Raw genomic sequence first — 24,831 nt, forward strand, 5'->3', positions numbered from 1 at the left:
TTAAAGGAACATGATCAATATGCTTTTTGCTTTTATATAGAAAGTTTAATTACCATATCGTTCCATAAAATGTCTATCATGGTGCCCTATTCCTTGGAACCATGCACAAGGCCCATATTTACCTACCAATATTATTTGCCACATCTAGCACATTGTAGTGGCATAATATAACCCAATATATGTCCAATTATATAATTTAGGAGGTTCAAATATTAATTTTCCGCTACTAGCACTTGATCTCTTGTGAGCTTCTTCTCTTAGTTATTACTTGCTCGATGAATATATATTTTAGCATTACTTATAATGATCATGGAAAAGCAGGTGGTACTGCACCAAAAAATAGTAGAGTTTCCTTTGGCTGCCAATGCCACCTATTCTAACTTGAGATGCAGTGGATGCCTTGAAATACCTACTATATTGAATATAACTGGCATGCATCTTAAGGTTCGATAAGCAGCATCAGCAGCCAGTGGAAAGTCACTAATCTAGCCTCGCTACTGGAGACAACCACATCCAAAATCAAGTTTTGGTGTTCAAAATTGTCTATTTCTCACTAGGAGGCAATAAAAATAACTTGATAGCAGAAGATTTCATATTATAGTTTAGTGTGCTTATTATGTAACTTATGGCAATCTACTATATCTTTCTGTTTGTGCATGCACAATGTCAGTCTGGTAATATAATACCATACTATGTTTGCCATTGACAGCAGAGGCACGAGAAATAATACTCTAATGTTCATCTAATCTAAAGAAAATTCAAAAAGCAGATAAAATAACAAAATGAGAAAAACGAAAAAAAAAGAGCTCTTGCGCATAGGTAGGCTATACAAGGGATTATGACATCTGCACATTAGTAGCTCAGCATCCAGTCCGTACTCATCTAATAATTTAGCCATAAAAAATTCACTCTGATACAAAGATGGAAAAGAAAAATGTATGAAAACTGGCAGATTTGTAAGGCAGCCTCCTTATGTTGTGTGGAGTTCAACTTGCTTTTATATATAGGTCAATGCATATCCATTACACTGTCATGGTACAAAGAATTTGACAATGAAAGATGAAAAGAAAATCTTTCCTTTTTATTCTTCTTTTGAGAAATATGGGTTTCTTGCCACCATCTCAAGTCAAAATCAAGATCTCTCCAGACCTCGCTGAAGAGCGGTACCAACTGGCCAAGATAAATCCAGTTGGTGAAATGAAAAGAAACTCAAAAGCAGAAATTACATCTTACTTCAATGGCTTAAGTCTGGCTTTGCTTACATTCATCTACTACCGCTTTACTAAAGACACCTGACTAGGTTCTAACCCCAAAACTTAAACAATGTCCTGCTTCAGACAAGCCCATACATGAACTGTTATTAACAGAGCTTAATAGCTGGTGAAATGTTATTAGATTAAGCTAGATTTATACCTTAAAATGCAAAATGTTTAATATGGAAAAAGTTGAACCACACTTCATCACAAGGGAAGCAATCAGGTAAGGGAAAAGCAACAATATATAAAAACAGAATGCATAAGCGAACTAAAACAACCCACATAAATTATTGAACATCATTTTTTCTCCATCACTATATTGCATTCAGAAAATTGAAGAAGAAAGTTTATATTTGCATTAAAAGAAAACAGACAGATGCAAAAGAAAAACATGTAAATCTATAATATGTGTGTATATATGTAGAAATAACCATTTGCTTAGTGACACCCTTAATCAGTTGACTCCACTCCCCATATCAATGAACATAGGATTAGCTTCAAGTTGTTCCACAAATTTCTCAAGGATATTTTTCACAACCTCTTCGAATGAATCTCTTGTCAAATCTCCAGTAATGTCATTGATCGCTGAGAAAATTTGATCATAAAGAAGAAGAACTGCTTCATTAGATTCAGGTGGAGGCAGACCCAACTTACGTCCTTTTGCCACAAAAAAACCTTGCAATGTTTCCTTGTTTCCTTCTCCACTTCTGTAAGCAATCCAATCCTGGAACAAACCCTCAATCTCATTGTCAAATAACTCCTTATCAGCCAAAATCTGCAAGTTTTGTTTTCAAAATATTAGTAATTATTTCGTAATGGAATATGGAAGCACATCCACAAACTGTAAATGAAACTTCAAAGACAAAGTTCTAAAGAAAACAAAATATTCATACACCATACTCAGCAACAAAAATTTAATTCTTGAAATTTATAGCATGGTACAAATCATGGTTCACCGTACCAGCCCGAATCAGACTGTACGGGGGGGCGGCACCAGTACGGAGTCCCATACCGAGACAGCAAACCTTGGTACAAATAGTTGTTAATTCTTCTTGTTACTTCTTCGTCGCAAGAAAGGTAAGCACAGAGCTAACAGGCGAAGGATGGTTTAGATTTCTGAATTTGAAGAGATTAAATAAGAGAACAAAGGAGGCTCAAGCTAAAGGAAGTGGAAAGGAAGAAAACATGAACCCCTCATAATGGTAAAGACTAAAGCCCTGAACAGATGGTATCTCAAATGGATTCACAAAGCTGGCTCTATACATAGGATGATGCATGCCAGTATTGTCATGGTTACGGTATAACAAGTAGCACAGTCCTGATGGTATTGTTCTGTGTATCATGAAATCGAACCACAAAACTCATACAACACAAATTAAAGAACCTACATGCTGTAAGAAATGTTACTGATGTGCAGAATGCAAGCCATAAATCAGAAAACATTGTGTAGATCATACACTACACCTTTAATCATCATAATTCTCATATCAGATGAATTTACTTGATACAAAATTGCTCAGACATTCTATCTGTATTGGACAACATGGGCATCTTTCACTTCCAGGACAAGAGGCCTAGTGTTGTAACTGCTAATAACATGTACAAGAAGAGGTGACGAAGTGAGAAGACTTGTAGTGCTAAAAATTAATTAATGGAAAATTTAAATTCATAAAGAAAAACTGAACAGATTCTTGATCTTGATTATGATTATGTTGAATTGTTGATGCTATTGGGGAGGTCTGACTAGTAATATTAAATTATAAGCAATAATTGAAAGACTTAAAATGCTTGAAACGGAAAAAAACTATTAATGAAGCAGCATGAAGGTCAAAATCAGAAAACCTGGCCATTATCAAACATTACAAATGTTACAATTGTTGTCTTTAGGTTTAACAGGTCTATGTCACAAATGTTTTGGTTATCCATTACACCAATATAGGATAAATGTGCATGTATGATTTCCAGAAATGGAAGCTTTGTGTTGGATCTTCTTGGAAAGAACAAGAATAGATTGATTAAACTGGCAAGAACTTTATAAGGAAAAAATTTAGGTACTCATACAAAGCAAAAGATATATTTCTGATGACAAAAACAGTTGAATGTAGAAAAATTGAATGACTGTACTGACTGTAGTTATAACTATTCATACAACTAAAAGAAATATGTGGATAGAATTGTCCATTGAATAAGAAAGTGAAACTACAACATCAAGCACAATGGTTTCCCAAATTGTTGTATTCTTAAGACTTCTATTGCATATTATAAAAAAGAAAATTTAAGGTGCCAACTGGCATCAGTTTTTTTTCTCAGAAATAAAAATAGAAATTTTGTTTCTATTTTATTTCTAAATTTTTAACATATCAACATATTTGGCATAAATTATTTTTAAAAACAGAAACATAGCGATGATGGCGGTGATGGTAGTAACAAGGAGGGTGTTGATGGCGGGGACGGTCGAGGTATGGTAGAAGTGGTACTGGTGGTGACATGGGCACCACCAATGTGGCAAAGGCGGATGGCAGCAATGGTATGGTGGAGGTAGTGGCATCAGCAATGATGGTGGCGAGAGTACTAATTATGTGATGGAGGAGGCAATGATGGTGGCGTCAGTGTGGTGACAATGACAACAATGGTGGCAAGGGTGCTAGGACGATATGGCACAGGCGGCAATGCTAACGAGGACGGCATGGTGAAGGCAGCGACGGTGATGGGCGCGGTGGTGGCAGCGATGATGGCTGTAGAGACGATGATTGTGGTGGTGGCGAATGTGATAGCAGTGGTGGTGAAGATTGTGTTGGTGATGGTGGTAAAAAGATGAGTTTCTTATTTTTGAAAATATTAAAATTAAAGATTTCATACTTTTATTTTTTCTAGAATTCATGAAAGTGACTTTTGAAAAATAGAAAATAAAAACTATAGCACCAAAAATTATTTTTCTCGGCTTCTAATGATTTTATTTTTAAAAACAGAAAACAAGAAAAAAAAAGTGATGCCAAACAAGCATTCAGCTTTCGACTTCCGAAGCTGAACATGTAGTTGTTAGAAACAAAAATCGGACGTGCTTTTTAAAATGATATGTGCGGTGAAAGTCTAAACATGAAAATGTAAATGAAGCCATACAATACATGGTTACAAATTTTATGCCCATAGTCCTTTAACGATTGTAAGCCAGAGGGCTTCTCTGACCAGCATAACGGGATGAAAAGTCATATAAAACTAACAGACCCAAGAGCCACACATAATATCAAGGTTCAGCAACAAATATCCTTTATATCAAGGTTCAGCAACAAATATCCTTTATCAGTGTTACTTAATGAAGCCTCATAAGCTCAAGGTCTAGAGCTTCTATTTAATCTTTAAATTTATTCTTTAATCTGTATGAAGAAAAGGAAGGTCAGGGAGATCTCAGTCAAAATTTTCAATTGACAAGCAAAAGCAATTTTTTTTGTTCAATATATAGCAGAAATATCTGAAAAAGTTATCCAGATAATTGAAGGAAAATCAAAACTGATATAAGAATGAAAATGAAAAGCAGAACTGTAGTACCTTTTTTAACTTTGAACCATTAAAAACCTTAACATTTTGGATAAAAGTTACATGCTTTTTAGCCAAAGCATCAGCAAGATCTTGTAGAATGGCTTGAAGTAATTGTGCAAATTGAGCCTGGCCCAATTGTTCTCTGCCCTCAGCTCCATGTTTCTTTAAAATATTCTTAAGAAGATCGTTGGATTCTGTTTACATCACCAGTACAATGTAGTAGAAGTCAACAAACCATTGAATAGTATAAGAATAACAAATGCTAGCAAATGGTTGAATATAATCAAAATCAAAGTACGTCGTACCGGCCCAAACCCAGAACCGGACAGTAAAAAGCGTACCATACCATACTAGTTCGGTACCGGTATCCAGTACGGATGGTGTACCGACACTCGGTATGCCAAAAAATTCCATACCATACCGTACTAACACTGTGCTAGTGTGACACCAGTACGGGATTCGGTACCGAAATGGTGAACCTTGATCAGAATAATAGTACTATGGAAACTTATGAAGTAAAAGATGTTAATTTAATGCCTGACTGAGAGGATAAGAAATGCAACTTGACTTTTGTATCATGGGTGTCTGACCTTCTTTAGAATATATAGCTCCTTGTGCCCACCTCTTTAAATTCCATAGAACAATATTGCATCAAGCACTTTGCAGTGCTGCAATGATTCTATGCCGACTGCTAGAATTGCTGATGGAATATAGTTGCATCATATATGTACTTACATCGCACAACTAACAGCTTGTATATCATCTGTGAGTAATGTTTGTGAAAGCTATTGGTAGTCAGTCAATATGTTTTGTGTACTCATTTGTCAAGCATTTCATTATCAATTTAATTTTTCTTCTAAAGAAGTTTATAAGAGAAAAAGTGAAGCACAAGCCTATCTTCTGATCATATGACTAGAACCAAACCCATGTGAATAGGCAGAGAACATCCATACCATTACACCAACCAGGAAGCAACAAAATTACCACAAGTTCTTCAGTTTCAAACCGGCAAGATGCAGGATCTTGATGCTCAGATCTCACGATCAGGGCACCAGTAACAAAATCAGACTCCCACATATCCCATCTCTTAGCTTGTGGCTGAATCAGTGAAAGCTATAGAGCAATGTTGTTTTCAGTGGTCAAGTAGGAAGAGAAGTAGTATTCCTATACCAAGTAAGTAGGGCTGTCAACGGGCCGAGCTGCTTGGGCTCGGCTCGGGCCCGGCTCGGTAAAAGCCCAGCTCGAGCTCGACTCGTTAATCAAACAAGCCCGAGCCCAAAATGAGGCCCGTTTAAATCCGAGCCCGAACTCGAGCCTGAGCAGCTCACGAGCCCAAACGAGCCTAAATGAGGGCTCAGTCCAATTAACAATTTAATTGGGTCCCAATTAAACTTGGACTCAACCCAATTAAATTTTATTTGACTTAATCAATTTAAATCCCAATCTGATTGAACCCAGTTGGATTTAGATCAGAACCAACTTGACTGATTGAACCCAGTTTGATTTAGATCACACCCAACACGAGCTAACCCAAATCCATTTAATTTCTTTAAATCAGATTGGATTGGTTCGGGTTCGGACTCAACCCGTTAACCCAAACCCAACCCATTAACCCATTCCCTCCTCTTTCTTTTTCTTTTCTTCTCCTTTCTTCTCGGTTTCTCTAGAACCTTCCCAACCCCACCTCGACCCCCACCCACGACTCCGTTCTCCTCGTCCCCAAGCCCGAAGTCGATGCCCCCCTCCCCGCCCTCCCCTCCGACAACGGCTACGACAAGGACGACGACAGAGACGACACCGTACACCCGATCCCAGCTCTCCGAGAAGCTCCGCTACCTCCGCAAGAAGTTCCACATCATGTCCGGCCGCATCGCCCGCAACCAGGACCCATCCTGCCTCACTCCGCATGATCGCGACCTCCACCTCTGCACCCGCCTCTAGCACCCTTCCTATGCCTCCTCTTCTCCCTTCTCCGCCCCCGATGTTGCTACCCCCGGCGGGGGAGGCAACAAGCGCCACTGCCCCAACCCCCGCGCCCCATCCGGCCATTCCCGCGCCGAGGCTCCTACCTCCCAGTTTTCACTCCCTCCCCCGCGGCCGAGCCTGCGGCACCCACAGCCATGCCCGCGGCCGACGCCCATGTCAGCGATGCTCGTGGCCGAAGCCGGCGGCCGTCACACGCGACGACGAACCGGTGAGTCCTTTCTCTTTTCTTTTTTCTTTCTTTCTTTTCTTCTCTTCTTTTCTTTCTTTCTTTCTTTCCTTGTTCTTCTCTCCGACGATGAACGGCTTTCTTTCTTTCCTTCGTTCTTCTCTCCGACGACGAACCGAGCTCGAGGATGGGGATGGGGATGGGGTGGGCTCAGGCTCCGGCAAACGAGCCTTACGAGCTCAAAACCGAGCCGGGCTGTGCCAAGCGAGCTCGAGCCCGAGCCCAATACAGGGCTCGATACCGAGCCCAAGCCTGAAATTTTGTAGAGCGAGCCGAGCCGAGCCCACGCTTGGGCTCGGCTTAGCTTGATAACAACCCTACAAGTAAGAGGCTAATATTAGTTATTGTGTTAGGTAGTTTGAGTTGGTTATGTTTTTACTCTCAAAACCTTTTATTCTAACACAACACAAAAAATAGAGTTGTAACAGAATTGCATTATCAATTAGTATAATGGTGAATAAGGATTGCATCCAGGGTTGGCGGAACCGTCCCGAACCGGGTGGTTCCGGCCGCTCTGAGCCGTTCCAGCAGCAAACCGGCATGATTCCAGCAACGAAAACAAAATCCATTACCGGAGCGGGAAAAGAAGAAAGAAAGAGAGAAAAAGAGAGCGAGCGAAGGAAGGAGAGAGAGGGAGAGGAAGGAAGAGAGAGAGGTGGAGGCCGTCCAACGGAGGGCTGGCGGAGGCTGGCGAGTAGTGCGGAGGGCGGTCCTCCAGGCTCCGCAGCCAAAAAATAGGATAGGTCCTCTATTTCGTTCGAAATAGGGGTCCGGCCCTTTTTTTATTTTGCGATTTTTAAGTGAAATCGGCAAGCAATTTGCCGACTTCACATAAAAATCACGAAATAAAAAAAAGGGGTCGAACCCCTGTTTCAATCGAAATAGAGAACCCGCTATATTTTCCGACTACGGAGGTTTTCTCCGCCTCCTGCCCGAGTCACCGGCCTTCGACGGCCCTCCGGCAGCCTCCATCCCTCTCTCCCCCTTCTCTCTCTCTTTTAATCTCCCCCACCTCCTCTACTGTGTCGATATGGGTCTGACACGGTACAGTGCGGGCCCGTACCATCTCGTCCCGCCGGAAAATTGATACGGTGCTCGGTACTAGTTCCGCCGACATTGATTGCATCATTATTATACTTCAAAACTTTTATTTAGATAATCTTTATTGTCGACTTCAGAGTCCTATGTTAAGTAGGACCTGGATGCAAAAGTCCTACTTTAGGTGTATGATGGGTTAATTCAGAGAGCTTTTATTGTTTGACTTTTTGTTGTTTAGATGCCTTCACATATGGGGATATAAGGGTTTCCAAATTTTGTATTTAAAAAAGACTTCAGATACAGGTTATTTAGTTTACAAAAATCCTAGTTTACTTGTAAACAAATCATGAAGAATCTATAAAAGGGCTTATTAGGATTGAATAGAAAGTCACTCTATGAAATTTGTTTTGGAAGAAGAAAGGGATTTATTTAGACCAGGTTCAACCCTTTTTATCTCTCTCTCTCTCTCTCTCCCCCCCTCCTCTCTTTGCTTGATCTCTCTTCTCTGATCTTCAATCTTTACTAAATTATCTGTCTTTGCTCTTCTAAACCTCACTGTTGTTTTCTTCACAAAGGTAAAATCTATGGCCTGAATTTCTATTATACGAGTACTAAGGACCATTACCAGTCGATAAGTTTTCTTTAGTAACTTGTTTTATCTAAAGATTTTAGCATTCTTGGATTTTACATTGCCAAAAGACACATTGTTTCCCCTTTTTTCTATAACAAGATAACAGATAGACCTAAACTCTTCTCTAATCCTTTTTCTTATGTCCACCTCCTTCATAGGCCATCCCTAATTGGTCTTTTGTCAAATTTAGTATCAGAGCTAAGGGGTCCTACGCTTTTGTTTTTTCCTTTCTTTGATCTTGTTTCTTTCTCTTTCCATTATGTTATCAAACGAGGAGTTAAGTTCCAGATCAAATTTCTTAATCAACAATAAATTCAAGAGGAATGGTTTCTCGGAGATACATGATGACAATTACATCAACAAAAAATGATCTGCCATCAATCAAAGCTACGTTGTAAACATATGCTATATTCCTAAGCATGCGTACAACAATACATTCACATAGATGAGGATTCATCACAACAATGAAATTGTTGCAACGAAGGACTTATCCATGGAAAATCTTAGAAGAAACAATTTCCGGCCATTCCAAGTTGGACCCTTACTAACACAACAGAGAGCAAGGAAGAGGGTTAATGGGAGGAAAAGAGAGAGGGGTGGCCGGTGGGTGAGGGGGAGGGAGGGAGAGGGAGGAAGGGAGGGAGAAAGAGGAAGAAGGCCGGCAAAGCGCGGCCTAACACAGCAGAGAGGGCGACAAGAGGGAGAACGGGAGAGAGAAAAAGAGAGAGAGGGAGGAAGGGAGGGAGAGAGGAGGGTGGTAGAAGTCCGGCGAAGACCGACTGAGGGTCGAGGAGTCATGCAAAGGGGTGGAGGAGGGGCTCTGTCTCTAGTTCCCATCTTTTATTCGAAACAAGAGTTCCGGAGGGGGACCCTTTTTAATTTGGAGAATTTAAAATGAAGTCAGTAAACTCCTTGCCGACTTCACTTATTTTTTTCAAAATAAAAAGAATATTTTTTATTAAAAAATAAAATTTTCAAATTAAAAAGTGCGCCCTCCGAAACCCCTGTTCCAAGCAACTGGATGTGGACCCCCTCCTTTACCCCTACGCATGACTCTTCGGCCCTCCGCCATCCTTCCCCTCTCTTCCTCCCTCTCCCTCCCTCCCCCACTCTCTCTTCTTTCCTCTCTTTCCTCCTTCCTTTCCCTTCTTCACTGGTATCTCAATTTCATTACCGAAACCATCCTGGTCCACTGTCGGTACGGCTCAATATGCCCCAAATCAGATGGTTCGGGACAGTTCCACCTTCCTTGCTTATGAATACTTCATTACTAACCAAGTGAGGCCAGAAGTACTTGAATTACGGCAAGGACTTTGGATAGTTCAGATTCAATGGGACTATCACCAGAAAATTAGATTGCATTGCATTGCAAACTAAGGAAATAATTTTTCTTGTTTGGAAGAATATTCTTTTTTGATGTAGCATAGGATGCAGCTAATAGGTACTATGAACAGCTAGACTGTGCTGAGAGTCGCAAGAGCTAGCAAAGTCGGTGAAGACTTCAACTGGCAAATTTTTGATTTATTCCATTAGGGACAAATATTTTCATTGGATTTTCTTATGAATTTTTCATAAGGGACTATCGAATTTTAGCCAAATTTTCATATTTGCAGTAGAATAATTATAGCATGTTTCCTTATTGTCAAATTCTATTTTGAGTATGATTTTGTATAGTGTTAAGTGCCTAAATTAGGGTTAAGAGATCATGCCATATATATATATGTGTGTGTGTGTGTGTGTGTGTCTAATACATTTTATATGGTAGTCTTTTAAGATAGTAATAAAATATTTTTCAAAAGAATTTCCTTCACCAAGCGAATGGTTCTTCAATCCAATTTACTTCTACTTGCATGTTGATCTTCGAAGTATAACCCCATCGACCAAATCGCCTCTTCTTCCTTTCCCGCTGCATTTCCACTCTTCCCCTACTTTGGAATAGGTAACATCCAAGCTGGGAAATGGCAGCATTATTCTGTTCTAAGAAGACTCATGGCTGGGAGAGAGCCTTTTTGTGTAATCTCTCCCCATCTTTATGCCAAATATAGGTAGAATTGAAGAAGGTTTTGGATCTTCGCCATGGAATTGACAAAGTTGAAAACATCAAACACATCCTCTTCCTTAAGCAGCAACCTTAGAGATGAATGAGTGGCTGAAAATTTTGAGATATATTAAACAACCACGCATGCTGACATTATTATCTGGATGAACCGCATTTCGAATGCCTCCATTTCTACTTCAATGTACAATTTCTTAAATTTAGGTGGACTCAAATGTCCCTTTGCCAACACTCTATGGACTATGCCGGTACCTCTCAAGGTCAAAATCTTCTTGTGGTTGTGTATACCTAGTACTTAAAATTAGAAAGCATGTTAGGGCATTTAACTTCAATTAAATTTTAAAGTTTGTAAAGTGAAAAAACAAACAAAAAGACAAATCTTTATATCTATAAACATTAAAGGAGAGTCCGGTGCTCTCCTAGTATGCCACGTGCGAAAACTCTGGACACGCCACAACAATCATTGTTCCTTTTTTTTTCTGTTAGTAGCTTGGAGAGGGGCTCTACCCCACCCCCCACCCCCCCACCCCAACAAAAAAAAAAGTGTGTCCATCATCAGGAGCCTATTGCCCCTCAAAAAAATGACACACAAACCTACCTACTGCATGTCACATGTCCATCATCCACTGCCCGAAAAAAGATATCCAGTGATTGGGAGAGCGCAATGCGTCGGACCCAAAAAAAAAGAAAAGTGTGCAGCAAGGGCCATCTAGCGTCTGGCACGTGGCAAGCTTGGGGGAGAGGGGGACTCACCCTGGACCCAGCCTCTAGCACCCCTAACTAAGGGAAAAAAGAGTTAAGTCGCATGTCCATCATCGGGACATCATTGTCCCTCAGAAAAGCGACACACGGACTTACCTATTTAGCTATCCCATACCACGTGTCCATCATATGCAGCTTGGAAAACAGTCATCCAGTGGCTGCCAGAGGACCACATGTCAAGTGTGAATCATTCTGGAGTTCACATCCGCTGCGGGTATGGTTGCTTTAACTTTGATGCGCCTCCACATGGACACATGCTCTCCGAATTAAATTCCCTATCCAATGTCCTATGTCTTCCATTCAAAGAAGCGTGTATGGTCCCGGATAAGCACCGAACACCTGACAGAAAAAAAATAGCTGAATGCCAGCTGTTGACCTGAAAAAAAGGATTGCACACGTGTCCAACTGTTAACCTTTTTTGTCTCTGTCTCTTACTCCAGACGAATGGTGGGGCCTCCACCATAACCCCTCTGTTTAAGTGTTTGGATCAAGCTGAAGGGGTGCGGGCAAAGGTCAAATTGCCTACCCTAGAGCAACATACCCCTCAACTCTGTTTGAGGTGGTAACCGGGCATGGCCATGGTCACATCACCATACCTAGGGTTGGTGGAAGCATGCTTTGACAAGCGTCGGCACCCTATTTCTTCCTGTCCAAGCAATGACTCTCTCCCACACCCTATACTTGCTCATCTACAGCCCTGTGGAAGCGTCCTCTAACTCTAACCCATAGGTCCGGGCTCTCCCTTAGTTATTTTTCGCCTTCCCTTGCCTTAACTCATGTGCATGTGGGGGGTTGCCGCTATGGGAAGCAGCCTTCCTCTTCCCATGGCCCCTTCTATGGGAAAGGATGCAAAAGCAGCGGAAAGAAAAAATGGGTCAAAGCCAAGGTTCATCGAACCGGTACCGAGATTCGTAACAGTTGACGATCGGTACGATTCGGTACCGATTCGAACCGGACGGTTCCGAACCGTCGGAACCGTCCGGTTCCATCAATTTTCGGCCGATTTGGGCCATATCTAATCAGGTTCCAGCCTCCTAAGGGCCGAAACCGTTTTTCATTGGAGAACCGACCCGATCGGAGACCGGGTTGGCTTGGTTCAGGCTGAACCGGCCGATTCAGCAATCATTGGTCAAAGCCGATGTAGGATGAGAGACACGGGAGAGCCAGCTTCACTATATGTATTGGAGTTTCCAATACAAAAGAAAAACAATTTTTTTTTTTTGCAAAATAGGCTACTGTGTCGAATTTTTTTGAGTTATTTTGCTATATCCAAAAAAAATCCTGCATTTGTTTCAAAGATTTTGATTGTGGTTCTACTTAAAAAAGTCGGTTTGTGGTACAAGGGAATAGACAAGAGAAGCAAGTTTTCTTTTTTCCTTCAAAAAATAAAAAAAAAATTATGTAGTTGTTCTGATTTACAAAATATTTCTTACTTCCTTCTAATGTTCAGCAGAAAAAAGGCTTTGGGTCGACAACAATAGAGGATAAAAGGAAGAAAATAGGAGAGAAAAAATGAGAGATTTGTGCAAAGGGTGTACTAAAAAATTTGGATTTGACGTGCAGGGGAATAGACGAAAGAAGGTATTTTTTCCTTCAGAATAAAAATAAAAAAATTCTGTAGTGGTTATGATTTACAAAAAATTTCTTATTTGCATGTAATATTCACCGAAAAAAAATGGACTTTGGGTCGATGGGAATAGAGGAGAGAAGGAAGAAAATAGGGGAGAAGAAAATGGATGATTTGTGCAAAGGGGAGAAGAAAATGGAAGATTTGTGCAAAGGGGGGAAGACAGGAGGGAACGGAAGAGGGGAGAAGGGAGAAAAAGGGAACATTTGCAGTCTAAGAAGGGAGATGAAGCAGAGGAGAGGGGGGAAAAGAATGGAGAATAGGACGGACAAGTAAACTACTGGCATGGCGATCGTGCCTCGCCGGACACCCTCCTTGTACTATCTCCATCTCCATTGCAAGTACCATGTGTCCCAATAGAAGAAGGACGGCCCACGGATGATGAGAATGGGGTGATTAGGGCTGGTAAGAAGCAAAGCACTAGGGTATTGATGTTTAAAGAGGGGAGGGTCGCTATTCTGCCCGTGCATGGGACATGCGGCGATCCACACCAATTTTTTTTTCTTCCTTTTCCTGCTTCGGTTTGCTAGCTAGTGCTGGATTTTGTGGGAAAAAAGAACCGAGAGAGCAGAGGGATGGATGGTTGCGTTGGAGTTACGAGGGCTCGATGTCAGACTTTGCATACCATCCAAAAATAGGTTAAGTGTGTGCTATAAAAGACTTGCCTTGGAGTTTTGACCACTGGACACCAATGGGCATTAGAGAGGATACTACTTGAGAGGCTGATGAAAAAAAGTAGAATTAAGAGATTGGTAGAGATTATTATTTATTGCAAATGTCGTGTCATAGCATTTCATTTTACCCACATTCATAAATCATTATATGAGTTTTTGTACTAATTCTAAAGTGAAAAGAAATACAAATTTTAAAACCTTCATCATTAACAAGTGTTAGCAGCAAGGTCCGCCGTACCGGTACCGGTCGGCGTACCGGTGGCTGGCCGGACCGGTACGGTACCGGTCCGGTCTGGTTCGTACCGGCCGGTACGCGGTGGTTTCAAAAACCACAGCGCCGCTGTGGTTCTAAAAAAAATCGTACCCGGTACGAGGCCGTTACCGGCCGGTTCGGAGCCGGTACGGGCTCCGAACCGGCCGATACGGGCCCGAACCGGCCGGTTCGGATAAAAAACCGAAAAATACCGGTTTTTTTGTCGTTCCGGTACCGGTCTAGGACCAGACCGGTACGGCATTCCATGGTTAGCAGTGCTGCCTAGACTTTGAAAACTAGGATGCTTTTTAATCTTAGAAATTATGTGACAATCCACAGTAAAAAACCCAGACATTCATAGTACAGGAATTCCACGTCTAGAATTAGTTTGAATGATTTATTATTTAATTTTTTATCAAATAGCCATTAAGCTTTGATTTGGGCTAACATTAGTCCTACGCAGCCTGGCCTACGCTTTGATTTTGGCTATGTTGGGGTGGTATGTGATGCACTTGGGCTGGCATTGGTTTTGGGAAATGTCAACCCTGGTTGCATATAGATTGAAGGGTAGCAAGCTGGACAATCTAAATTTGATAATGATAGATTTTGAAACTCCAACATGATCCTCCTATGGGTAATCCAAATTCTACAACTGCCAACTTGATGCAAATTGAACTACTCATATTTTTTATATGGATTTCAGCCATGCTTGAACTAGCATGACGCAAAATAAATTATGTTTGGATTGATTATAAATTAATCGTCCCCTTAAAACTTAATCCCAATCATTTAAGAAATATATTTTTTTGAGATAACTTTAATCATTGTCTTACCATTCCCTTGCTTATTTTTTCAATTGTTTCTATTTCCATTCCATTACTGAACCTTATCAATTGAATAATACTCTAATAGAATCTTTTCTATTATTTTTTCCAGTTCAAGTCAATAACCTTCGGTTGATGAAGATTAAGACCAACCTAAGTTCATTAACTAAAAAACATCCTATATCTTTCACCGTACAAAAAATATTGGCAAAAAATTTGGGATCTTTTTCTTTCATTTCAGTTAAACCATACTAGTTCTTAATTATTTGTTAGAATTTGCTTCTTTTATCTATCTAAAAGGATAATCAGACTGGTATATTTCAAGCAGTGGTGTACAAATATCAGAAATTAACTAGGCATGATGTTAATAAGTGGGCTTATCAAGATACGTCAAGCCGGTACCGGTAGGCGTACTGGTCACCTACCGGACAGGTGCAACACCGGTCGAACAGTACCAAACCGACAACAGCGTGTGGCCCGCGTAGCATAATGCCACAGCACGCGGGCGCGCTATGGACAATGCCACACTGTGGCCTTAAATAAAGTTTGCCACAGAGTGGCATTAAAAGAAATTGCCACAGAGTGGCATTTATCCGAAGAAGTACCAGTGCGAACCGGTCCGTTTCGCACCGGTACAAAGTGGTTTCGGACTTGTATCGGTGCGAACCAAGCCGGTTTGCACCGGTATGCCCTCCATACCGCTCGACTCTAGCCCTATAAGAACCGGAACTATTTTTCACCATTGTACTGGACCAGTTCCGTACGGGCTGAACCGGCCGGTATGGGTCGGTTCAACATACCATGGGGCTTATAATGGTAGAAAATATAGATCCAACATGCTTTTCTTGCTATATTTCATTCATCTATTTTATAGTTGGCTCATTTTTGTATTTTTCACATAATTTTATATTTTTAACATTATTCAAAAAATTCGGTAAAGTTCTTGTGATTCGTGATCCGATCCACGATTGAATCTGATCTAAAACCCTCTAGATTTTCGACTTGATCCCAGTCCATATCTAATACTTAAACATCTTGAATAACTAATGCATGATGCTCATTTCAATAGAATTGGCATTCAATATACTACATTATGATGGTAGAAGCTAGTGTTCTATATCTGGATATTAATTCTACTTTACAGTGGACTCATTTCTTTTCAATTTTTAATTTCTTTTTAATTTCTTTTTAATTTCAAAAATGATAAGAAAATGAAAAAAATCTTATGATCCAGAGCTCAATCCACCATAACATGTTTCCCAATTTTCGGTGATATGTAAGTGTAGATCAGTTCCAACTTCCAAGTAGGATAGGAGATTACCAGTCTAGATATCTGTTTGACCTGGACTCAGATTTCGACCAGGCACCATATATTCAAAAAATTGATTTTAATTTTGGTCTACCTGAAAGGCTAGACCAACTCCTCTTTAGTCAGATTTTAAACAAAGCAATAAACATGCCTAAGGCATAAACAAGATTTCAAATTGGTTTGGTTTTATTTGAGTCAACCCAAATTTGGCCTGGTTTTGACTCTTTTAAAGCACTACAAAAAGAGTCCAAATTGTCCAAATTTAATAAGTAAATCCAACCCTGTTTAGACCCAGTCTTGAAGCCCTGTAACCTAGATCATTCAAATGTACAGGCTAGACCAAAGTATGCTGAACCGACCGGAACCGGTCGATTCAGCCTGTACCGAACCGGTGCCGACGAGCACCGGTACGGTACAGCGTATAAAAACGGTTTCGCCCAGCGTATAAAAATGGTTTCGACCCAAACTCGGTCGAAACCGGTTGGTTCCGTACTTGTACCGATGCCCCGGTTCGCACCGGCCCAATTACTTTTTTCCCGCGCGCCCGCACGCGGGGAAAAGCGCCTACGCAGGCTCCAGCAGCCCGTGTGGGCCACTTAATTAATGCCACTCTGTGGCATTTAATGCGTCCGTGCGCGTCCGTAGACGCGCGGACGTGTAGATTTTTTTTTTTTAGGAATTGCACGCGGATGCATGAGTGGAGAATCGCGCGCCCGCGAGCGGAGAATCACGCCCACACGTGGTTCCCTACGCGGGGCAGCGCGCCCACGCGGGAATGCCACTCTGTGGCACTTAACGCGTCTGTGCGCGCGGACGCGCGCAGACATGTTTTTTTTGTTTTTTTTTTTTCTTACGTCTGCGCACACGCGGGGCCGTAGACAAGCACGTCTCCAGTTCGGAACCGGTACCGAACCGGTGCTCACCGGTACGTCGATCCTTGGGCTAGACCAATCTGGTTTTAAAGCCCTATAGCAAGAATGCAGATTGTCCACATTTACAGACTTGAAGCTGACCTAGTTTTACATTTGGACTGTTTTTTTTCCTTTCCAGAACACACTTTCAAACAAAGGTTCTATCATCCTAACTCATTGTATTCCAGGTTAAACCATGCAATCAAACAAAAATTTACCATGCTTAACAAATGATTCAATGTGTTTGAGATAGGTGCATTGGTTGTGGTATACCTTAGAAGTGTGAGGATCTTAATGGACACACACAAAAAAAAAAAAGATACAAGCAAAAGATGATCAGAGCTTTCAAAATTCTAAACAAGATTGATAACAATTCATATATCATCATGGCTTAACAGCTTGTGTGGATATCTTCTTCAGTGGGTCTGACTTGATACCTTGAGAACAAGTTCCTTCAATGTACAGATTAATGCAAGGGTCCCATGATATTACTCCACGAACATGGAGTCCCAAACAAGTCACATTGATGAATGAAATCCACATTCCGTATCCTATCTAATGGCTGAGAGAGCAAAGGTGGTTCTATAATCATCTAGATTTGAGAAGTTTTGTTGCAGTAGAAGCAGTATTTTATATAAGAGTGTGCATTTGGTGTTTGAGAGGTGGTCTGAGTTGGCTCCATTTTTCACTTGGGAACAATGGTCTAATATAAAAAGGCAAAACAGTTGTAATATGACTGCGTCATTGATCAGCATTGGGACAGTCTCTCTATAGGGACCCATCAAACAATGCACCAAACAAGAGAATGAAGGACCTAAAAGCCTATGGTAAAGAGAGATTAGGTCGATGACTCATTTTTGTCTTAATAAGGACAGAAAGAGAAATTTGGCAGCTCATATAATAATAAAGCTATAGAAAATTTTGTTTTAAAAGTTATGGTAAGGTATCACAAAATTATGGCATAAAAGTAACAGCTTAAAATTCAAGTGGATAACCACACAGTGCATCCCAAGTTTTGTCAGCAAAGCTTCATACGTGATAATTAGTTTAAGAAATATAACTCGTATTGAAGTCAGGAATGTTCAATTGGTAGAGAGTGGGGCTAAGATGGTTAAATTATATGAAATAGAAAAGGGTTTTATGCATGTATACTTTCATAAAGATCTGAAATTGCATGTATACCATTGCAAATTTACTATTTGTTTGTATGCCCTTATAATTATTCTTTTCGCACGTATACACTTATAAATATCTTTAATTGTATGTATACCCTTGCAAATGCAGTATTTGCATGCATAACCTTATAAATTATTTCTTTATATGTATATAGCCTTGCGAATTTACTATTTTCATGAATACCCTTATAAATTATTTTCTTCAGGACATCTACCTTTATTAAGTTAAGGGTATACACTCAAAATAATTTATAAGGATATACACACACAAAAAATATTATAAGAGTGTACACCGTAAAAAAAAAAAATTATAACGGTATACAAGTAAAAAGAAAAAAATACACAAAGGTATATGCAAAAGTACAAAATTTGCAAGAGTATACATACAATTTTAGATTTTTACAGACATGTAAAATGAATAATTTATAAGGGTACACCTGCAAATAGCAAATTTGTCAGGGTATTCACATAATTTCAAATATTTATATGGGTTACATGCCAAAAACCCAATAGAAAATTCTAGTGCTTCTCTTTGTGTTTAGCCTCTAAGCTTCAGAATGCCTCAAACATACATAAATTAATACAAAAGGAAAAAACTAGTTGGGAGCATATTTCCAAAAGAATATCATAGTTTGGACTCTAGGTCCCTATCAAATCTCGATAAGTATGACATATTCTTTTAAGCAGCATAAGCAAGGCCAAGAGTTGAACTATCAAATAATAAATTAATCCCTGCCAGCAGCTGTCTCAATTTAAACTATAAAATCATCGTATATAGCAAGAAGGTGAACTCTTTATCTAAAAAGAATGGAGAATTGTGTAGAAGAGCGGCATATATTCACTAGACAACAATAGAACGATCCCATGTGAAACTAAGTGGACTCTAGAATAGTACAGAATTCCGGGGTTATATGAAAACTTATTAAGCCAGAAGTAGCCTGATAGTGAAGGTAGAAATCTTCATATTAAAATGATAAGTTGGTAAATGTCTGTGACTTGGCACATCCCCCATATCAGCAAAGCAGGCCCATGAAACACAAAACAAAAATGACAAATGTTGGTAAAATATCCCCTCACAACCAGCACAGCAGCATATTTCAGCCTAGGGATAAGCATATAATTGAGAGGGAAAAAATCTTATTTCTGTTTCCTAATAGCCAACTAGAACTTAAGAAAAAAGCACATATGCTATACTGGCCATAAACAAAATACATATTTAAATTGCACGACTAACCTGGAAAAGGAGGGACTCCCATTTCGACCCCCATGTGAACAAGAGCATTCGGTATCTCATTCTTACCGAGCTTTCCTTTGTCATCAACATCCAGTTCAGTGAAGAGGTTTTCCGCCAACATTGCAAAATCATCTTCGTCATCCAGAAAAATTCGAATAGCACTTCCATCCAAAACCAAAACAACAAGAGGATCATCTAAAAAGGAAAACGGAAAGTAAGATCATGGTCAAGTGATAATGGAACTCATTTACAAGAACATAAAAACAAAGAATATAGAGTTTTAGCTGAGGAAATGTGACTTGTAGAATATAACAACTGCCAAATAATGCTCAAGAGTAAATGAACAACAAACATGTCCTTCAAACTCGGTAACTGAGATGCCAATTCCTGAAAGGCACATGATATATAACAACAAACCATTGGATATGCCCTACTAACATGACAAAAACCAATGAACAATTATCATCATTCACAATGCTAGTTAACATGTAGGCTCTTCTTTCTAGCTATAGTTTTACATAGAAAATGTACAAATTCAGAAGAGGAAATACCTTTGACTGGCGATATTGGATTTATGCATGGAAGGATTTGATATGCACAGAAACAAGCTGACAATAATATTTTGTATTTATCTCTTGAATATTAAAAACACATAAACAAGTGTTGAGAACAGATCGTATAATGTATCTCAAGGAAAAGACATTGTCTTTTTTAAAACCTTATAGTTGTACAGAAGACAAATCAGATAACAGTATAGCTTGTTCCAGTTTATAAATCAGTAAGGCCTCATTTGGATGCTGTCAAAAGGTAATCTGCAGATATTGTGTAGGCAAGGTGAGGCAAAGCAGAGAGAGAAGTCTGGAAAAAAGAGCAGCAGCTTGACTGAGGGAGCGGCTGAATTCTAGATCCACAATTTTCGGCGGCAGTGTAAATCGCCAAATCCCAAAATTTCAGTGATAATGTGATCAATGGCCTCTCCCCATCTAAATTACTTCTTCCTTTGTCCTTTCCCCACTTCGTCTCCTCAGCCCCTTCTACAGATGCAAGACGTTATCTACGGACAACTAATGCCCGCATCCAAACAAGGCCTAAGAGCTTCACAAGAACACAACAACAATAAAACTTATAAAAAAAAAACTCATTAGAACATACTGAATATATGTGATATGGAGAGTTGACATAAACATGTGCATGCAGCACAAATAGCATCAATTGGATGATCAATATGCACATTTGGACATGCACATGCACATGTTGAAAAGAACTACAGCTAAAACTAAGTAGAAGAAAATTAAAGGAAATGTATAGGGACTCGTCATTTAGTTATAGGAACACTCCACAGCATACTAACATGTGATGCAAGAACTAGATACATGAGAGCTCCCTAGAACAATCAACCTTTATAAGTTTAAGAACTTTTTGCTCTTAAGTCCACATGAAGTCTCTCAATTGAATATCGCTTCATTTTTGAAAAACTTGTGCCCAGCATATGCAGGCACATATGTAGATAGTATCTTTAACTATATAAAAATAAATAAAATAAAGTAAGTGCAGTAAGAATAACAATGACATTAGTAATTTTTTTTTTTGGATGTCAATATTAATAACAATAACAACTAAAGATCGATGCTTATTACTTCATACACAAAACTAATAGCAATAGTTATAACATAATCGAAAGCTACCTCCAACCTAATCATTAGTTTTATTATGCTCCAACTGCACAAGCCCATATAAGCATGTGGCCTCTTATTTGGCCCGACAATGCTAAGTGGGCTACAGGCAGCAGCATGATGCTAAATGAGATGTATATATGGCCATATAGTACAATGCAGAGAACCTTTGTCAGCCCATTGCATATAGTAACCACATATAGGCAATTCGATGCAATCAAGGGATTGCATCCACATATTCAGCTGCCTATGCAGCCTATTGTGCACCATGTTTTAAAACACTGGGGTAACGTATTTGAGCGATTTTTCTCAAGGTTCCGAATGGGTTATCCCAGATCTTAAAAAAAAAGTATTAAACATTCTAGACAAAACTGATTTCATGCTAATAAAACACCCAATCAGATCCACAATGGCATAATTTTTAGCCAATTCCTCCCCACATACATGAAAAGTGGACAACTAGCAAAGAAGAATCCTTTTTCAAGAACTGCATTTAGTTTAATCCATGAAAGCTCATTCTCAAGACTGTGAGTGCAGGTTTCAAATAAGCAGTGTTAAAAGAGATAATGAACCCCAACAGGCCAAACATGGCATAGGAACATGTGAATAAGAAGCTCCACCTTCACTGAATTGCTTTACTAATCAGTAATCACCCTCCAACTACAGACTTTTGGGGGTGTTTCATGGCCATGGCAGTATTCTTTTCAGTTTACTTCAATATCTTCCCTACATAAGGATATTCCAAAGTTCAAGTATGAGGAGATCTGTGCCCTTTCCCATCTTTCTTACCTCTCCTTCCTCAATCTTTGTTTCTAAACTAAGTGAGCAAAATATATGTTTAGAAACATCACGGAAGTCATCCAGAAACCAGAATAAAGTAAAACAAGAAAAAGTAGTCTTCTTGATAGGGAAAACCAGTTTTACACTTAGCACAAGTGCCAAGCATTTAAGAAGAAGACAAGAGAGGTAAAGCAGAGTTCTGTCTCCCACAGAAACTTGGAGACCTTACACTTGATTCATCACATGCAAATACACAACCAGAAAAAAGAAAAAAAGGTTCTGCTCAAGCATAATAACAATATGCAATAAATACATGCCTTCGTAAGGGCTGGTCGACAATAACAATCAATCTAGAGGCTATAAAATAATACAGTTAAACAACTTAAAATTCAAAGGTTCACAAAATATGGTACTTACATTGCTAACTAATGGCTGAGATTAAAACGTGTATATGATAATCTAAAGGACGGCCTAGCGCATGAGGCTCCCACCATGACCTCCACGTCATGATGGAGCATTACCATTACACCAAGGCTCACCTCTATGTAGACGATAATTTAGTGGGAATTAATCCACCAACAAGCAAACAAAGAAAACCTAAATTTAATAAATTATGGATCAAATGTGAATCCATTAAAATATGCAGCAGAATTGACAATTGCAATCAAACTCAGCTGCATCACATGCTATTAAACCATAGGACCGATGATCAAACATCAGACTATTTCTTGTGAATAAACTCGAAATCTGCTATCCACATCTCCATTATAAAGACATCTACTTCAAATTATAAAGAAGCTAGTGTAAAATCAATCCTCCCGCCAGCAAAATATAAGTGTATACACCCCTTTTCCCTGCTTCAAAACATTTATATAATAAAACTCCTCAAATAGGCTTTATTTAGAAAATCATACAAGGCCATTAGCAAGAATGATAACAGGAAAGGCCGTTGGACACAAAATTAAGCAATAAGTCTGCTCACCAAAATAAATCATTTCAAGCCAAAAAATGCCTCTACTGTTTGCCTTTTCTCACCTATGCTTCCTCCTACATCATGCACATCAACCATAAAGGAGCTTATTTTCCACCTTCCTGGGTCACCCGACACCCTCTGGCATCAAAATACATAGTTTTCCATAAGGTTTCTTTTTTGAAAGCAAGATTTTTTTCTTTGGTTGAAAAAAAAAAAAGTAGAGTTAGCTAAATCTTCCTAAATCAGATTGAAATCAGCGTCCGACTGATCCTGATGCCACCGATGCTTTTCTACTCTGCAGCTCATGTCCTTGAAGAAGCTCCGGGAGGAGAGGGATGTCAAGGGATTGTTGAGACCTCAGGTAGCAGAACAAGGCACTGGGGAAGCAGCAGCTCTGAAGAAGAAGAAGATGAGGAAGAGAGAGACGAAGGCAAAGTACCAGCAGATCCTACTGGGCAAGAGGAGAAGCCTAGGGATCCGATTGTCTCTGAAAAGCCATTAAAGATCGCCAGGCTACCCGACTCAAACAACAACAGATCAGTTTTTCCGCAATCCAAACCCAATGTCCCAACAAACTTCCACCCCGATGACCATTAAAACTCACTCAAAAAGAGTCTTTACACAAAATTACTACAGAAAATCGACCATCATCACGAGTTTCTTTTCCACTCTATTTAGTCATCCAACACCATCTCACATCAGAATCCATTGACTCAAACAACAAAAGAACAGTTTAATTCGCAATCCAGACCAAATCTCCCCACAAATTTCCACCCCCATAGCACTAAAGCTCGCGTCAAAGAATCTTTAATCAGAACTACCACAAAAAATCAGACCAACATCCAATAAAAATTCCGCAAAGTTCCAACAATTCCCACCAAAAACAACACAAATGCGATCGAAATCGATTCATATTTTAGTCACTAAAACAAGATAAAAACAGAAATATGGCAATGGGCAAGCAAAAAGGAAGGATATTTAGAGGGTAAATCGACCTTTTAGCTCATCGGCAAGGGCGACGAGGTACTCTTCGAGCTTCTGCTTCATGGATTCAGCGTCACTGAACTCCTCCGTGAGGAAGATGTCAACGCCTCCAGCCATCCGCCGGAGGGCGGCGGATCGCAGGGACTCCGGCAGGGAGAGGCCGAAGAGGCGTGCGGCGGCCTCCGATTCCGCCAGTTCCACGAGGTGGGCGCCGGTGACGGTGGCGCCAGGGAGAGGGAGACGGAGATCGCCGTCTCTGAGCTGGTTTCCGTCGATCACCATTAGACCTCCGTCGGCCATGATCCCGTCGGAGAACTGGAAGAGACGCTCGAACTACCGGGTTCTGTAAGTCCATCTCTCTTACATTAAAGTAGACTAACTACTGTCAATTGCCCCTAAGCTTTAAAGAAACTACACAATTACCATTTCTTTTTCTTTTCTTTTGCCTTTTGCCATGGGTTATTGCTTGCCCTTCTTACCGTATTCCATCCACCTCCTACCAAAAAAAAAACATAGAATAAAATAAAATAAATCTGGCCTCCCTTATGGTTTGAACCACTTTTCTGTCTGCTTTTAGGTAAAAGGCAGCCAAGCATTCAAATGTGTACCCTTTGTTGCCCAATCTATTGGAAAGGATGGACGAAGATACGTTGGGGAAGGAGAGGGAGGCAGCCAAGCATTCAAGTAATGGCGAGTCTGGCTCTGCGCCGGCAAGGTCTGGAACTATTCTAATATGGTCTGGACCAACCATTAGATTTTGGCAATGGAGTAAGCGATCATCTAGAGGTACTTCACCGGCGTGCTGGAAGCATCGCGTGGAGAAGGTGGAAAAAACGAGGAGTTTCTGAGCTTCCTCTGCGGTGATTGTAGTGGATTGGATAGATCGGAAGCTCACATTGAAAGGAAAACTTGGGTACGAGGT

The 24,831-nt window shown here is 40.1% G+C and overlaps 1 protein-coding gene across 1 annotated transcript; it reads right to left on the reverse strand.

The window, feature by feature from the left end:
* Nucleotides 1-1,543: 1,543 nt before the first annotated feature.
* Nucleotides 1,544-24,265, reverse strand: LOC103720192 (calcium-binding EF hand family protein). Its single transcript, XM_008809792.5, has 4 exons — nt 23,921-24,265; nt 19,500-19,694; nt 4,803-4,987; nt 1,544-2,031 (listed from the first exon to the last, which is right to left on the reverse strand). Exons 1-4 carry the CDS (start codon nt 24,207-24,209, stop codon nt 1,711-1,713), a joined length of 990 nt encoding a protein of 329 aa, XP_008808014.3. The 5' UTR covers nt 24,210-24,265; the 3' UTR covers nt 1,544-1,710.
* Between the last annotated feature and the right edge of the window lie 566 nt (nt 24,266-24,831).

The sequence above is a fragment of the Phoenix dactylifera genome, chromosome 5, assembly GCF_051530095.1.
Source record: "Phoenix dactylifera cultivar Ajwa chromosome 5, Ajwa_hap1_PhDact_Kaust_v1.1, whole genome shotgun sequence".
In the NCBI taxonomy this organism is placed as follows: domain Eukaryota; kingdom Viridiplantae; phylum Streptophyta; class Magnoliopsida; order Arecales; family Arecaceae; genus Phoenix; species Phoenix dactylifera.

Bases quoted from the DNA above. Each gene is read 5' to 3' on its own strand.
- LOC103720192 (XM_008809792.5), bottom strand. From the start codon at position 24,209: ATGGCCGACGGAGGTCTAATGGTGATCGACGGAAACCAGCTCAGAGAC. The intron at 4,988-19,499 runs GTTAGTCGTGCA...TGATGTAAACAG, and splicing joins GGGAGTCCCTCCTTTTCCAG to AATCCAACGATCTTCTTAAG. The intron at 2,032-4,802 runs GTACTACAGTTC...CAAAACTTGCAG, and splicing joins ATGGTTCAAAGTTAAAAAAG to ATTTTGGCTGATAAGGAGTT.